The 16,488-nt window shown below is 37.3% G+C and overlaps 1 protein-coding gene across 3 annotated transcripts in view; it reads right to left on the bottom strand.

Moving 5' to 3' along the window:
• Window positions 1-3,495: 3,495 nt before the first annotated feature.
• The window catches only part of SGPP2 (sphingosine-1-phosphate phosphatase 2), a 126,207-nt gene continuing 113,214 nt past the window's right edge, over window positions 3,496-16,488 (bottom strand). For all 3 annotated transcript variants that reach the window (XM_072617941.1, XM_072617942.1, XM_072617944.1), the window contains one exon: window positions 3,496-5,850. In XM_072617941.1, the coding sequence (XP_072474042.1) occupies window positions 5,305-5,850 (546 nt within the window). In that variant the 3' untranslated portion in view covers window positions 3,496-5,304. The remainder of the gene's footprint in view (window positions 5,851-16,488) is intronic.

Here is a 16,488-nt window from a genome sequence, read left to right as displayed (position 1 = left end):
GACTGAGTCCAAGTTTTGCAGAACAAATCATTGTATTCACAGGCTTAATTTAGTATTCTGTTCTACCTGGTAGAGTTTCATCTGTTGTGGATGGTTGTGTGGTCTTTCTTACAGACAAAAGCCTAAGTCTCTTCCAAACTATATGATTTTATTTTGTGATTCTTACCAAACCTTTTTCTTTTCTTTCTCTACTCTCCATGCTTGTATCCTTTCTCACTTCCAAAATGGGTGCACACCATTCCTCAGCCCCCATGATTCCCCCCTAGTGCACAAGGAGCTGACACAGTTGTCTTGGTGGTGGAGTTACTTCCTTGAGGACAAGAATGATAACTTTTTGGAGCAGGAACATGGCAGGGCACATTCTACATGCTTTAAAATTGTGTGATTAGCCATCAGCTGTTCAACAAGCAATAGTTAAGCACTATATGCCAAACACTGGGCCAAGCACTGGGGATGTTCAAAGAAAGGCAAAGCTCCCTGCCCTCAAAGATTCACATTCTAATGATGTAACTAACCAGGCAATATTCAAGACACAGAGAGTGTAGATGGTGGGTTCTCTCAGAGGCAAAGGTACTAGCAGCTGGTGGGGGTGGGGGGAGGTCCTGGGAAAGGCTTCTTGTAGAAGGTGGGATTTGAGCTGAGTCTTGAAGAAGCCAGAGACACTAAGAGGTGAAGGTGAAGGGGCCCAGTATTCTAAGTGTGGGGATAGGCACTGGGACTGGGGATGGAGTAGTAGGGGGCCAGAGGGCCCCTAGAGGGAATGGAGAGCTGTAAAGTGTTAAAAGACTGGAAAGGGTTAGAAGGGGTCTGGTTATGAGGAGCTTTAAATACCAAATGAAGGGTTTGATCCTGAAAGTAATAGAAAGCTACTGGGGTGGGGGGAAGGAGGAAGATATAGAATGTTATGTGATCAGAACTACACTTTGGAAAAATCATCTGTGCAATCACTTGTTCCGTTGTGTCTGACTCCCCAATGCCATTTTGGGGTTTTCTTGGCAAAGATCCTGGAGTGGTTTGCCATTTCCTTCTCCAGCTTATTTTACAGATGAGGAAATTGAAGCAAAGTTAAGTGACTTGTCCAGGGTCATACAGCCAGTAAGTGTTTGAGGCCAGATTAGAAGATGAGTCTTCTTGACTTCAGGCCAGGTATCCCGTGTTCAAAATATTATCCGTGTGACCCTGGATAAGTCACTTAACCTCAGCGACAACTGCTTGTAACTCTAAATCTATAATTCTAAATCATGGTCCTTGAAGAGGTGGGAAGGAAAGGGTTTGTCTCTCCCTCCTCCCTCCTTCCCCACTCACTCCCCCACCTGAACTGACTCACTTAATAAATAAGTGATTATACCTGTAGCTACTGTGACCAATTCAAGTAAGAGCCTCAGGTGTGATAGATACCCTGGAGTAACTAGAGCCCTAAGTGTTTTGGTTTTTTGTCTCAGTCTCTCTACTCAGCTCTAAAGAACTTCCACAGAAGTCAGTCGAGAGAAATTAAGTAGGCAGAACACAGGCTTTCAAAAACATTTAATATACAGTCAAGGGTCAAACCAGGAAGATTCTTTTTTCTTGAAAAAAAAAAATCAGTTTACATACTGTACATAAACAACCAGATGAACATCCTCCAAAGACAGAGGCAGAGCAGACTGACTTGTAAATACCGCCTGTTCTGGTTATATTTACGGAAATCACGCCTGTCATTTTCAGATCAAATTCACTGCCTCTGCCTGAAGCAGACAACCTCTCAGTTGCTTTGGGACTCAGCGGGTGCATCTTCTTCAGGGCCTACTCAAGAGACCCTTTGAAGGTCATGTGCCTGCTGTTTATTCCCTTCCAGAGGACCCTGTCTTGCTTCAGGACGTTGAGTAAAAGACAAGAAATGACATGTACTAGGGATTCCAAGAAGTCCTCAGAACCTGAAGGAGATGGATTGGAGGGAAGAAGAGACAGGGGTAGGAAACTGTAGAGGGGCTCCTGTGGAAGGGGACAGATTTGCAAGGGACTTGTGGTATTCAGGTGCTGCCAAAGGCGATTAAATTTGAGAAGCCAAGCTCAACCAAGGATGGAAAGAAACCCAGTGAGTAAGCCACAAATAAGACTCACCAGTAGGGGGCACGCTGCCATCATAGACAAAATCGTAGCATTCCAGAAAAAGGAGGCCTTAGACTCTCTCCACCCCCAGCAGAGAGGGTTTTGTTGTTGTTTTAAAAGAGGTAAAACCACTCCCAGAAGAGATTAGTTGGAGGGTTTAAAAGGCTCTAGCACCCCCACAGCAGATTGGATCAGATGACCTGAGGGGTCCTTTTTAACCCCTTTAGTCTCCAGTTGTAGGCAACTGAGAGAAGAGAGTAAATGATAAAGAGTAGGGAAGGGGAACACCATTTATTAAAAGCGAGCTTTGGAGCAAGACATTTTTTTATAGGGATAACCACGGCTAACCCCTTGGATTACTGAAAACCCTAGTCATGTCAAAAAAAATATGACCCATTTATTAAGCACAATGTATGCAAAGCAGTTACCTTTAGATCGTTCACATTATAGTAACTCAAATGGAACGTTTAGTCAAAGTGAGAGTGTGCCATACTTTGTTTATATACTTTGCATTCACTTATCTGTGTGTCTTTGGAGCCCCCTCAAAAGAGCAGAAGATCCCTGAGGGCAGGGACTTGTTTTTTTTTTTTTTTTAATACCTAACATGTATAGAGTGCTTTAAGGTGTGCATAGTATTTGCATATGTTATCTCACATTATTTTTGTCTCTGTGTTCCCAGATGCCCTGCGTAGTTTATTTGGTGGAACTGAAATTATTGCCTTCTTTTGTGAAATACATTTTAGAAAGCTGCAAGTAGAGGAAAAACTTTGGTAGCAAATTACTTCTGCTAATTAGCTTTGGGCACTCTCACAAATTTAAAGAAATATTACAGAGTATAATCTTCCACTTTTTTCGCTGAATTAATTTAACTGCAGAGAAGTCAAGTCGCACAACAATTAAATGGTCGATCTTAGGAATTAGGATTCCTCTGCTCTCTCTTGCTGCCACCAGTTCTATTTCAGCCTATGACTGATTATTAAAATTACAATCAATCAAGCGGCTGCTCCCTCCCTTCTAGTTACATACAGAAATACATAGAAAACAACTCCCAGAAAGAAGCAAGGAATTTTCCCTACCCTTTTTGTCTTAAGGAATCTGTGTATTCCACACGACCCCAGAGAATGTCCCCTGCAGTAGATGAGGGTACTCAAATTAGGAAAAGGTGATTGTCAGTTTTCAGATTAATTTAAGTGCTTGATGGTGAATTCAAATAAGGCTGGAATTTAAACATAGGTTATATCCCTAAATGTATTTTTTTTAAAGAAAAATATTTGCATGTGTTTATGTAAACACTAAAAAAATAGTAACATCAAAGGCTTCACTCAGGTTTTCTACAAGCCAGGCTTGGGAAGAAAGCCTTATGCTCAGATCAATAGGATACCCAAGAACCTGTGCAGCACGACTGTCTAAAAGTTTTTTGTTTGTTTGTTTAATATTTTACTTTTCCCAATTACACGTAAAAACAATTTTAACATTCTTCTTTTTCTGATTTTGAGTTCTGATCTCTCTCCTTCCTTCCACCTCCCACCCCCCAACCTCCCATTGAGAAGTCAATCAATTTGACATAGGTTATACAAGTGTAGTCAAGACTGTCTAAAAGTTTAAACAGGAGAGTGGGCTAACTTATAGCAAGAAATGTGTGTATTACAACATGCTAGGTTGGATGAAAGCTTGTGGGGAGAGGCACTATGGCCCCTGCAAAGCAGGCATTTCCTATAAAAAAAAGCTATATCATATATACAGTGCATATTATATATGAAATATGTATGCATGTGATCACAGATTCAGAACCAGAAGCGACCTCAGAGCACATCTAGACCAACTCCCTTATTTTACAGGCAATGAAACAGAGTCTCAGAGGGGTCACACAGGTAACATTAGAATCAAAATTAAATCCAGATACTTTGACTCCATAGCAAGAGCTTCTTCTACTATACACCTCTCCCCTCCCCCATTCATGCATGCATGCACACTTTTTTTTAAGAGAGAAACTCTTTTTAATTGATCTAATCTTATCTCCTTTTTGAGAGTCAAGGGACTTCTAGCAGGGTAAAAGGGTTCTTGTTTGTGTGTCTATTTAGTGATTTCCCACCTGCTAATAACACTTTTTAAGTTTATGTGTTTTTTTTCTGCAAAATATTCTAAAGTCTTGTACACATTTTTCTGAAAGTAGTCCTGAGATAAGGGAACAAGGTGAAGAAAGAAGCAGGATATTCCTCCTAGTCATTTAATAAACAAGTGGCTTCCCCAGGACTGGAGGTTCTGTTCAGTGACAGGCTTCTGCTTCATGCATAGATACAGTAGACCTACATTTTGCTCATTGTGGGGGGAACAACTAATCACATTTATCAATTAACTGTGGGATTGTTCCCTGGAATTCTTTGAAAGAAAGAAATATGTAAAGATGGATGTTCAAACTCAATGGATTCCTAAGGATTAAAGAAAGTCATGATGTATGGAATCATTGAAAAAAAAAACTTCACATATCTGTGCTTTTACTGTCTAGATATGGATCTTGCCAATGACTTCACACCCTGCCCCAGACTTAATTTCTTCAAAGTCAGTTTGATCATGGTAATCTTTTCACTATGAGAAATTATAAAACTAATGGCACTTTGTCCACTGATTGCCTTTGGATGAAGCACCACCATTTCTAGCCGAAGTTCCCATTCTAGTTGGAGAATCCAGGACAGTCTTTCTGGAAGACATGAGAAATAAAGGAATATCCTCTAGACTTCCCCCATGATAGCTTATTTTTCTAGGAGCTAATCAAGGCTTGTGTAATCTTTCCTAACTATACGAGATGGCATATTGTACCACTCTAGATCATAAGATAATTTTTCTCAAAAATAATAAAGGATTCTAAAAAGCTAAAATATAGTCAATATATTCCAGGTTTAATTTTGGGATGAGTTTGTAATAGAATTTATGAGCTAGAAATTCTGACTGGAATTATTTTTTTCTTATGCTGTACCATCATTTACTTTGATTATTAGCCAGAAAAGAAAGGCACGTGGCATATAAATTTCATTTTTTTTTTGCTTTTGTTTTCTTGGGAGTGGTGGACATAGAGGAAAGAAGAGGCTGGCAGGGTGGCTGTGGTGGTGGCAATGATGGTGATGGTGGCGAGGATGTTGACTCTGATGAGTCTTTTCCATTGCATGGCCTTTCTAGGACTACGTTGTCTCTATGGGCTCTTTTTTAAGTCTACATTGCTCAAAGTAATCCCAAAAACTGGTGAAGCATTGGCACAAATACTGTAGCACAGATGCCAACTGAAGAATATGTTACAAATTTGTATGGTACTTCAATTTCCAGTCTTCGTCTGGCTTCCTTATTCCTGGTGACTACCTTGAACCAAGAGTAAAGCACTTGGAGTGAAAGATTTTGCATCAATTGACGAACTAAGAAAACCACTACAATTCCAACCATAAACTTGGTTAGTCCCAAGGCTAACATTTTGGTAGTGAGTGGTGGGATGCTTTGTATGGCAGGCTCTGTGGGCTCGGATACCAATTTGAAAAAAGGACTGACCCAGAATCCAATGGTTCCTCCAGCTCCAGCTGCTAGAATTGTGGTGGTGTCTGCTCGTGTAGGGGTGTAGTTATCTGATACTGGGTAGTTGTAACATAAGAAGAAAGGTACCACAAGAATACATATAGGAAAGAGTAGACTGGCAGACTCCAGATGATCGATGAGGTCCCATGCTGGATAAGTGACAGCGATGAACAATCCACTAATCAGGATGCCACCAATCACATCCTAAAGCAAATATGAAAATAAAAAGGAAAGTAAATTAGCAGGCATGTGGAATATAGGTGTGATTCTTATGTACATGTTTTTCTGACTCTTTGTTGTATAATTTAGGGGAGGATGTAGTCTTGATGTATCTAATTCATGCATAAATACAAACCACATGGAAAAGAATTTGTGTGATTTCATTCTCTGCTATAAAACTAAGTCCTGAAGTCATTCCAGGTTGGTAAGTGGTTACACACCGAGTTTTAAAGGCTCAGTCCTTCCCTTTTCATGTTTGCTTTGTTAGTAATAAGGTCACACACATCATGACAGGTCTGGACACACAGGTCTGGAAAACGCTGAATCTCAAAAACAGGCACTAACCATCTGGTTTCACAAATTACAGAAAAACTGAGTAAGGAACCATTCAGGAAGAGAGAAGAGAGGCCCACTCAGAGCTCTCCAATAATGCCAATGTAATGAATGAGGTTGTTCTTAGAGCTTTACTTGATCAGTCTCCAAGTCAACTGCTTCTATGACATCCGCTGCCTCTGTTAGTGACTTATATCACGAGCCTCACTACCACAGGTTATCGTGACTGCAAGGTAATCAAAAAGTAAGTCCTTATCAGAAAAAGATTATGAAGTCCTGAGCTAACTGAGTATTATCCATTACTCTATCTATCTATCTATCTATCTATCTCTATCTATATATCTATCTATATCTAGATAGATATATACCATATATCCCTTACCAGAGAATTTTTTTTGCCTTGACCATCTTTTTAATCTCTACCTTTGCCCCAGAACATATAGTTACATGCTATTAATACACTATTTCTTCATACTTTCACTTTATACTTCCTTAAGAAGTCTATTATTTATATCTCTCATTTATTCCTTAGCATAATCCTCATAGGTAATTTTATTTATTTCTCATTTATTCCCTAGCATGGTCCTCATAAGTAATAGTTTCCTAACTGGTAGTGTGTATCTCCTCCTCCCTCTCTCTCCTCTCTCCCCCTAGCTTAGCTTCCCTTGTTATTTTGTGTCATGGTCCCCCCTTTGGATTATAAAGAAAACCAATTTTACTAAAATAGTTTTCATATTAAAAAAAAAAAGTCCACAAACTCCAGGTTAAGAACTCTTGATTTAGAGTATCTCTGTTCCCTCAAATTCTTCAGTATCTTCACCCCTCTCTCTTCCTGAGGAAGAGTGTCTTGTGCTCATCTTCAAAACTAAATCCTTTACCTGTGGCATTTTCTCACTTCTTAGCCTTCCCAATCTCTCCACAGCTTTTGACACTATTGACAACCCCACTCACTGGATCCTCTCTCCTTTTTTGGCTTTCATAATGCTGCTCTCTCCTGCTTTTTCTACTTGACTGCTTTTCAGTCATGTTTGCTATATCTTCCAGGTACTGCTCCATCACTAGGTTGCCTCTACCCTGAGGTTTTGTCCTGGACCCTTTTCTCTCTCTTCCCAATCTTGGCAGGTGATTCCCAAACCTATACATTCAACTTTAATCTCTCTGCAACCCAGTCCTGTTTTATCAATTGCCTGCTAGGATATCTCAGACTGGATGACCCTAGGCACCTCAAACTTACCATGTCCAAAATGAAACTCATTATCTTTCTCCTATAAGCCCATCCTACTCCAAGTTTCCAAAAAGATGGGTGGAAGCATCTTTTCACTCACTCAGTTTTGTGAACTCAGAGTCATCCTTGACTTTCTTCCTTATCTTCCATATCTATTTATTGGCCAACACATCAATTCTGCCTCCATAAAATCTCTTGCATTTGTTCCTTTCTTTCTATTCATGGTCCTCATCACTTGTCACCTGGGCTGCTGCTATACCTTCCTAGTTGATTTCCCTCATCCAGCCTTTCCCTTCTCCAACTCATCCTCTTTCTAAATCACAGATCTCACGATAGAACTCCATGCTAAAAATTCTTCACAGATAATAGGACTTTTGAGGAAAATTTAATAGTATTTATTCCTTATGTTATAAAAGTACAAGTGAGCTGTACAGTGGAGTTTCAAGGGTGTGTGTGTGTGTGTGTGTGTGTGTGTGTGTGTGTGTGTGTAGAGATAGATAAATAGATGGATGACTGGATAGGTGGGTGGGTAGCCAGATGGATAGATAGATATACTTAAAATATGATAGATATACATATATAAAATATGTATATGTGTATATACATATGCACACACTAAGACAAAGGAATTGCTGTTCAGAGATGTTAGAGTCCTGGGAGACTCGTGTTTGGATTAGGACTTTGTCAGAAGCTCCATACTTGGAAAATGGAGATGAGACAGGGAAAACTGTATGGGAAAAGGCAAAACAAACAAACAAACAAACAAAAAAACCCAAACAAAACAAAACATCAGGACTACCAGGGTAATGGAAGCAAACCGAGGATCTGTTTGGCTGTGGTTGAATCAGGATATCAGAGGAGAAATACATGAAACAATGCTGCCATACTGTCCTACTTACCACAGCCTTCTTCTCCAGAGTTACTTTCTATCTACTTCACATGGATCATAGATAGAGACAGACAGATAGATAGACAGATAGATATAGATAGATAGATACAGATAGAGAGACAGACAGATAGATACATAAGTAGACAGATAGCATATAGATATGCTTTCTCCTCCATTAGTGAGGGAGCTCCTTGAGGGAATAGACTGTTAATATATTTCTTTATTTTCTAATATATTTATTTCTGCCACTTACTGTAGTGTCTGGCAGAGAATAAGAGTTTCACAAATGGTTGTTGACTGATTGTCCTTGAATTCAAGAGTCCTAGTGGAATCCTGATGAACCCAGAGCAAAGCTGAGAGGCTTTTGGTAGCTAGGTGGTACAGTGGGTAGAGCTGTAGATTTGGAGTTAAAAAGACTTGAGTCCATATCTGGTCTCAGATACTTACTAGATGTGTGACCCTGGGCAAGTCAGAACCTTTGTCTGCCTCAGTTTCCTCATCTGTAAAATAGAGATAATAGTACCTACCTTCCAGGGTTGTTATGAAGATCAAATGAGATAATATTTATAATATAAAGCACTATATAATTGATAGCTAGTATTATTTTTTATTTTTTCTATTTTTTCAAAACATATTTCCACATTAGTCATGTTGTGAAAGAAGAAACAGAACAAAAGGGAAAAGCCATAAGAAACAAACAAACAAAAAAGTGAAAATAACATGCTTTGATCTGCATTCAGACTCCAGAGTTCTTAGTCTAGATGTGGATAACATCTTCCATCACGAGTCTATTGGAATTGTCTTAAATAATTGTATTGCTGAGAAGAGCTAAGTCAATTACAGTTGATCATTGGGCAACGTTGTTGTTACTGTGTACAATGTTCTCCTGGTTCTGCTCAATTCACTCAGGATCAGTTTATGTAAATCTTTCCAAGTTTTTCTGAAATCTGCTTGTTCTTCATTTCTTATAGCTATTATTATGATGATGATTAATCTTTCAACTTGTCCCTAGAAACTTCTGTAGAATTTCATGAGGGAAAGGGTACTCAGCCCTAAGCTTTTACCACTGGAGTGTAAATTCTGAAGTGACAGTTCCATACAAGTCTTCTCATATTTTTAGTAATCCATCATACACATGACTCCTTATGTCACAATAATATCTCCATGTATTCACATATCACAATTTTTTCCTCTCCTAATTTAAATGCTGTTTTAGTAGCAGCTAGGTGGCACAGAGAACAGAGTGCTGAGCCTGGAGTCAGGAAGACTTAAATTCAAATCTAGCTCTAAAAACTTAACTGTATGAGTTTGGACAAGTCAATTAACCTTTGCCTTGAGTTTCCTCATCAGTGAAATGGGGGTAATAGTAGCATTGATCTCCCGCGGCTGTTGGAAGCGTCAAGTGAGATATTTGTAAAGAGATTACCAAATGTCTGATGGGTGGTAGCCACTTAAATCAATCCGTCCTTCTTTGCTTCCATCTTACTCTCCTTTCTTGTTTTCCTCCTTCCCTTCCTCTCTCCCTTCCCTCTTAGTCCTTTGCTACATGAAAATATGCAGCTATAAATAATTTTGTACTTACAAGTTCTTTCTTTCAATCCCTGACTTCCTCAGCCATGACCAAAGTGTTGATAAAATGTAGATCTTTAAGGACGAAGACAGTTTCACTCCTTTCTCTGTATCCTAGTCTAGTGTCTAGCACATAGAAGGCACATAGTAAATGCTTCCTTCATTGACAGACTACACATATTTCTTACAAGAAAGAATTTCTGTTTGGAGGGCTGGTAGCAGGTAGTAATTGGCTATGTCCCTCCCCTTAAAAAAAAAACAGCAATAAAGCATTTAAAAAACGGCACAGGAAAAGAACCACACCAAAAAGTAATACAGATAGAAGGGACAGAGGCAAATGAAACAATTTAGTTAAATTTAAGAGAACCTATTAAATTTAATACATTTCTTTAAAACTAACAGTGTAATAGTAGTTTTTTACATGATCACAAAGAATTTACTGATGATTGTTAAATTCACAAGAAGAAGAAAAATAAATTTTTAAATGGCTATATCCCTCACTTGCTAATGCTGAGGGGATTAATGGGGGAAGCTGATTCTAATTTCCTCAGAGCCTATAAAGGGGTTTCATACACTCAGTAAGAGGGCAGAGAATGATCTCACAGCATCATTTTTATATTATAATTAAATGTTTGTATTACTGGATTTGTTTCTTATAAAGAAAGGAATTGTGTAAATAGAGAATATTACTTTGGTAGTGAGCTGGGTTATGATGATCATAGGTGATAACCTAAATAAGCTCACAGTGAACCTTCATTTTATGCTTCTATCAAAAAAAGAGGGATAAAAAGTAATATATATCTATATATAAGTTAAATAATTTAAGCCATAGTCAAAAAACAGATATTTAACTCAGGGAATTTCTTAAAATTAAGTACTTTCTAAAAGTGAAAAATTTTGAAAGCTTGAGTTATTTCTTACATAAAACTTTTAAATCATACATTCAAGGACATACTAAATCATTTTTTAAAGAATGTCTGTTGTTCCAATTTTCCAAGAGGAAATTGCTGGGGATATTTCTTTCCATTTCTGAGTTATCCCCAGCATGATTATTATATATATAATCCTGGAAATGTAGAGAGTGGAGTGAAAGGTAATCTGGGTGAGATGTATAAAAGATCATAGTTCCAAAGAATGGTAAGTACTGGTTGGGAGGATGGAGAACAAATAATCATAGGAGAATGTAGCTATTGTGGCTAGAATTCTTGTCTTAATGGTCAAATTAAATCTTTTTTTTTTTTTAATATATGAGGAGGGAAAGGTCTTAGTGAACAAATACAAGGAATGTCATTTTACAAAGAAAGGAAGAAATAATAATGGTGAAAGAAAAGATGAGGAGGAGAAATCAGGCCAGATGCTTCATTAAGAATGACTGAAGAATAGGGATGCTTTACTCTGTAAAATTATGAAACATTCTTTACCCATTGTCAGAAATAATGCTGCCTAAAACAAAATTAAGATATATGAAAAAGTTAAAAATGAAAAGAAGTACCTGAGTCTTTCTCATTTTTTAGGAAAAAAAACCCAGAAAACAGAAATAGGCTATTTGTGACATCAAAACCAAAGCCATTTCACCATTTCACCAAACCCATGTAAACTTTAAAAAAAAAATCTGGAATTAAGATAAGTCATCTTTGAATTCTTGTCACAGTATTGGATAAAATCACCTTCAAGTTGATACAGCATCATGATGAACCTAGCATTTCCCAAAGTTAAAAAGTGTAAGGAATTAGGGCATCTTTAATTAGAAAGTCCTTATTTTGAAAGCACAAGCCTTATTCTGTTTCCTTCACAAAGAAGAGAGCAAGGAAGGGCAGCCTACATATTGAGATTATCCTTTGGATGAAGAAATCCAAAGCACCATTCTGAGTTAAAAGTTTCAGGATCACCTAAATGTATGTTGTATTTTCACTCAAGATCAGAACCTATCTTGGAGGAGCCTTGGGAAACTCAAATTCTAGACATGTTTGCAAGGGTAGTTCTTAGTGTGGTAAATTTACATTCTATCTCTAAGCATCTTCAGTGGAATATGTTACTGAGCAGCCCAACATAACACAAAGTTAGCTGGCTAGAAAAGAGAGAAAGAGAAAATCTATTCATTCAATTGTGAGGAAAGAATGCATTCAGATTGTTGAACTATTTATGCAAAAGACACAATGATCCTGGTCTTCCTTGCTTCCAGGCCCCCTGCTGAGAATGTGAACAGTCTTCTCTGCCCTTGGCTGCCTCCACCAGTCAACTGAAATTAAGAACAGAGAAAAACCAAGAGGGACCTCTTTCATTGGAGGAGTGACTGCCTTTCTCATGCTCATTTGATATATATATTTTTTTACTTCTAGATTATACCCAGAAATAATTTATCAGTTATGAATCATTCAGGGACATCATATATATTATTTTTCATACTGGGTTACAATTAGTTCAGTTTCTATTAAACAGATAAAAGTGAGTAAAAGTAAGGAAAAAGAAAGCCACATTCATGAGTATGAATATAAATAACTTTAGTTAAGAAACCTAATTTTGTGTAATTAGCATGCATAGGAGAAACTGCTTCATAAATTCAAGAAATATTAATATTCCATTGTTGTCCACAAATGGCAAGAGATCAATTACATAGACAGCCATGAAAAAAGAAATACATTTGGTCAACTGGTGTCAAGTTTAAGAATCCTGATATGACAGTCTGTATAGAACAGGGATTCTTGACCTGAGGTTCACATGACCTCAAAGGGTCCCACAGTTATATTTCAGGAGGTTTATAAACATGGGGAAGAAAGCAATTACATCTGTTTTCACTAACCTCTAACTGAAATTTAGCATTTCTTCAATTATTTTTAAAGCTGTTTATTTTATTTTAAAAATATTTAAAAGTTTTATTTGTAATTTAAATTTTTTTTAAAAAAATTAAATTAAAAAAACTAAAAAATTAAAAAAAAAATCTCAAACTCTCTCCCTCTCACCCCTTCCCCATTTTCTGAGAAGGCATGCAATATATCAATTATACATGTGAAATCATGTAAAACATATTTCTATGTTAGCCATATTTCACAAAGAAACCCAAGAAGAATAAAGAAGGTGAGGAAATTATACTTCAATACATTAGTCTCTCTCTGGAGATGGATAGCATTTTTTCATCATGAATCCTTTGGAATTGGTTTGGATCATTGTATCCATCAGAGTAGCCAAGTTTTCATAGCTGATCATCATAACATTGCTGCCACCATGCACAATGATCTCCTGGTTCTTCTCACTTCATTTTGCATCAGTTCATAGAAGTCTTGCCATGTTTTTTTCTGAAACCACCCCCCTTGTCATTTCCCAGAGTACAATAGTACTCTATCACAATCATATCTCATAACTTGTTCAGCCATTCTATAACTGATGAGCATCCCATTGATTTCTAATTCTTTGCCACCACAAAAAGAGCTGCTATAAATATTTTTGTACATATGGGTCCTTTTCCTTTGATCTCTTTGGGAGAAAAGACCTAGTTGTGGTATTGCTGGGTCAAAAGATACATACTGTACATACAGTACACACATGGGCCTACTTCCAAATTGTTCTCCAAAATGGTTGGACCAGTTTACTCTTCTCCCCAGTGTACCTATTTTACTCCATCCCCTCCAGCATTTGTCATTTCTGATAGGTATAAAGTGGTACCTTAGAGTTATTTTAATTTGCCTTTCTCTAATCAATAGTGATTTACAGTCTTTTTTCATATGATTATAGATTTGAATTCTTCTTCTGAAAACTACCTGTTTATATCCTTTGACAATTTATCAATTGGGAAATAGCTCTTAGCTTATAAATCTGACTCAGTGTTTGAATTTGATTCAAACTCAGTGTTTGAATTGTTTCTTTCTAGCAGTTTGAAGTATTTTCTCTTTGACCTGGAAGCTCTGGAATTTGATTATAATATTCCTGAAAGTTTTCATTTGGGATCTCTTTTAGAAGGTGATCAATGGAGTCTTTCAATTTCTATTTTATCCTCTGGATCGAAGATTTCCAGGCAGTTTTCCCAGATAATAACTTGAAATATGATGTCTAGGCACTTTGATCATAGCTTTTAGGTACTCCAAAAATTCTTAAATTATCTATCTTGGATCTATTTTCCAAATCAGTTGTTTTTCCAGTGAGATACTTCCCATTTTCTTCTATTTTTTCTATTCCTTTGACTTTGTTTACTTTTGTTGTTGTTTGGTATTTTATTTTTTCCCAATTACATGTAGAAACAATTTTACCATTTGCTTTTAAACATTCCCTCAACTCACCAACAGGTTTGAGGCCTATTGGTTACCCTTATCCTGGTTTAGTCCATCTGCAGAGATCACAACTTAGCAAATTAAAAGAGCATAGAATAGTTTACCTGTCAGATCTATGGACACGGAAAGAATTTAGGACCAAATAAGGGATGGAGAACATTACAGGATAGAAAATGGATAATTATGATTACATTAAATTACAAAGCTATTGCAGAAGCAAAAGCATTGCAGTCAAGATTAGAAGAAAAGCAGAAAAGGAAAAAAAAATACAGCAAGTTTCTCTGATAAAGGCCTTATTTCTCAAATATACAGAGAACTGAGTCAAATTTATATGAATGAGTTAGTTTCCAATTAATTAAAGTCAAATTAATTAAAGTTCAGTTAAAGTCAAAGCATATGAACAGGCATTTTTCAGATGAAGAAATCAAAGCTATAGAGATATGAGAAAATGCTCTAAATCAGTAAGATTAGAGAAATGCAAATTAAAACAACTGTAAGATACCATCTCATTCACACCTATCAGACTGGCTAATATGACTGAAAAAGAGGGGATGTTGGAGGGGATATGGGAAAACTGGAACACTCATGCACTGTTGGTGGAGTTGTGAACTGATGCAACCACTCTGGAGAGCAATTTGGAACTATGCCCCCAAACTTGGAAAGGCTTACAAAAACTGATACCAAGTAAATGAGTAGAACCAGAACACTGTACACAGTAACAGCAATATTGCATGATAATCAACTGTGAATGACTTATCTAGTTTCATTAACACAAAGATCCAAGACAATTTTGAAGGCCTTATGATGAAAAATGCTATCTACCTCCAGAAAAGAACTGATGGAGTCTGAATGTAGATGAAAGCATTCTATTTTTTACTCTTTTAATGGCTTTTTTCTCTGTATTTTCTCTCACAACATGACTAATATGGAAATATATCTTGCATAACTCCACATGTATAGTCTATATCAAATTGCTTGCCTTCTCAATGAGGGGGGAGGGGAGAAAGAGAGGGAAATAATTTGGAACTCAAAATTTGTTGTATTTTGTACCAAAAGACAGAACTAGTCACAAAAAGTAAGAGTTGTAAAGTGGCTCAACTTCATTTCAATAATTAGAGCCCTCCGAGGGTGGGAAGGGTTGCCTCAGTAGACAGTGGCTTCCCCTTCACCTGAGGTCTTTGAGCAGAGCCGGAACAACCACTGATCCATTATTTTATAGAGGCTTTTGTTTGGCTACTTTTTGAACTCGATGGTCTCCTAGGTCCTTTCAAAGTCTGTGTTTCTGCGTGTTTTAAATAGAAACCATTTCTTCTAACCAGAGGGGGTTCATTCTGTATTAACCTATGAATATAGCCTAAAATATAAACTACATAAAAGAATCATCTTGAAGGGATCCCATGTCCTACTTCTCTTTGATAAAAGAAAAAAAGTAGCATTTTAACCTTTCTAAACCTTTTATAAGCTCTCTCTAAAATGTGCAACTTTGCCAAATGGAAAATGGCATGAGACCAAATTAAATTCTCATAAAACAAGGAAGAGAACAAGAATTTTATATCTGATTTGGAAGGTAAATACCAAATGACCTCCATTGTCACGGCATGAAGAGAACCTGAAGGGTTTCAGACTCTGATAGATCTTTCTGGAAAACCTTCAAGAAGGATCCAACAACATTCCATCTGTCATCCAAAGACCACCTTCAAGGGGAGGGGCCATCACCAGGTTGGCTGCAGGATGATACATTATTTTGGCCTTGGTAACTCTCCTAGATTGTCTACCAAGTAGCAAAGCGATTACAATCATGAGCTCTGGGGGCATTCGCACCAACAAAATCACAGATCCTCAAAATATATTTGGCTTTACCATATGCTCTAAAATATCTGGTGCAAGGAGCAATTTGGGGATGATTACTGATTGACTCTGCATTAATAGGGCCTAACAAGTATAGGCAGCAGGTTTTCCCCACCCCTAATTCTCATTAATACTAATAGACCATGACTACTGAATCAGTATGCTCGACAAGTCAATAGGATTTTGACTTTAGATCAAATGAGCTCCCAAACAGGTCACAAACAATGAAATCATAGTGATGCCAGTCTCTTGGATTATTCTTGACTAAAGCTGGCTATCATTAAAGAGCTAAAGACAACCCCACATATAGTAGTGTGATCACCAGCAAACATAAGCTAATTTTGGTAACAATTCATTTAAAAATATAGCATATGGATGATGACTTTTGTCTTGACATCCCTGGGAGATTGCTGGAAGAAAAAAAATCCTTCCCTCTTCTCTAATCCTCCCAGATTGAATCCTTCCTTGTGAAAAAAAAAAAAGTTAAGCAACATATT

Source organism: Notamacropus eugenii, chromosome 6 (genome assembly GCF_028372415.1).
Source record: "Notamacropus eugenii isolate mMacEug1 chromosome 6, mMacEug1.pri_v2, whole genome shotgun sequence".
In the NCBI taxonomy this organism is placed as follows: domain Eukaryota; kingdom Metazoa; phylum Chordata; class Mammalia; order Diprotodontia; family Macropodidae; genus Notamacropus; species Notamacropus eugenii.
The sequence above is the reverse complement of the archived record's forward strand: the minus strand, read 5'-3'. Positions and strand labels throughout refer to the sequence as shown.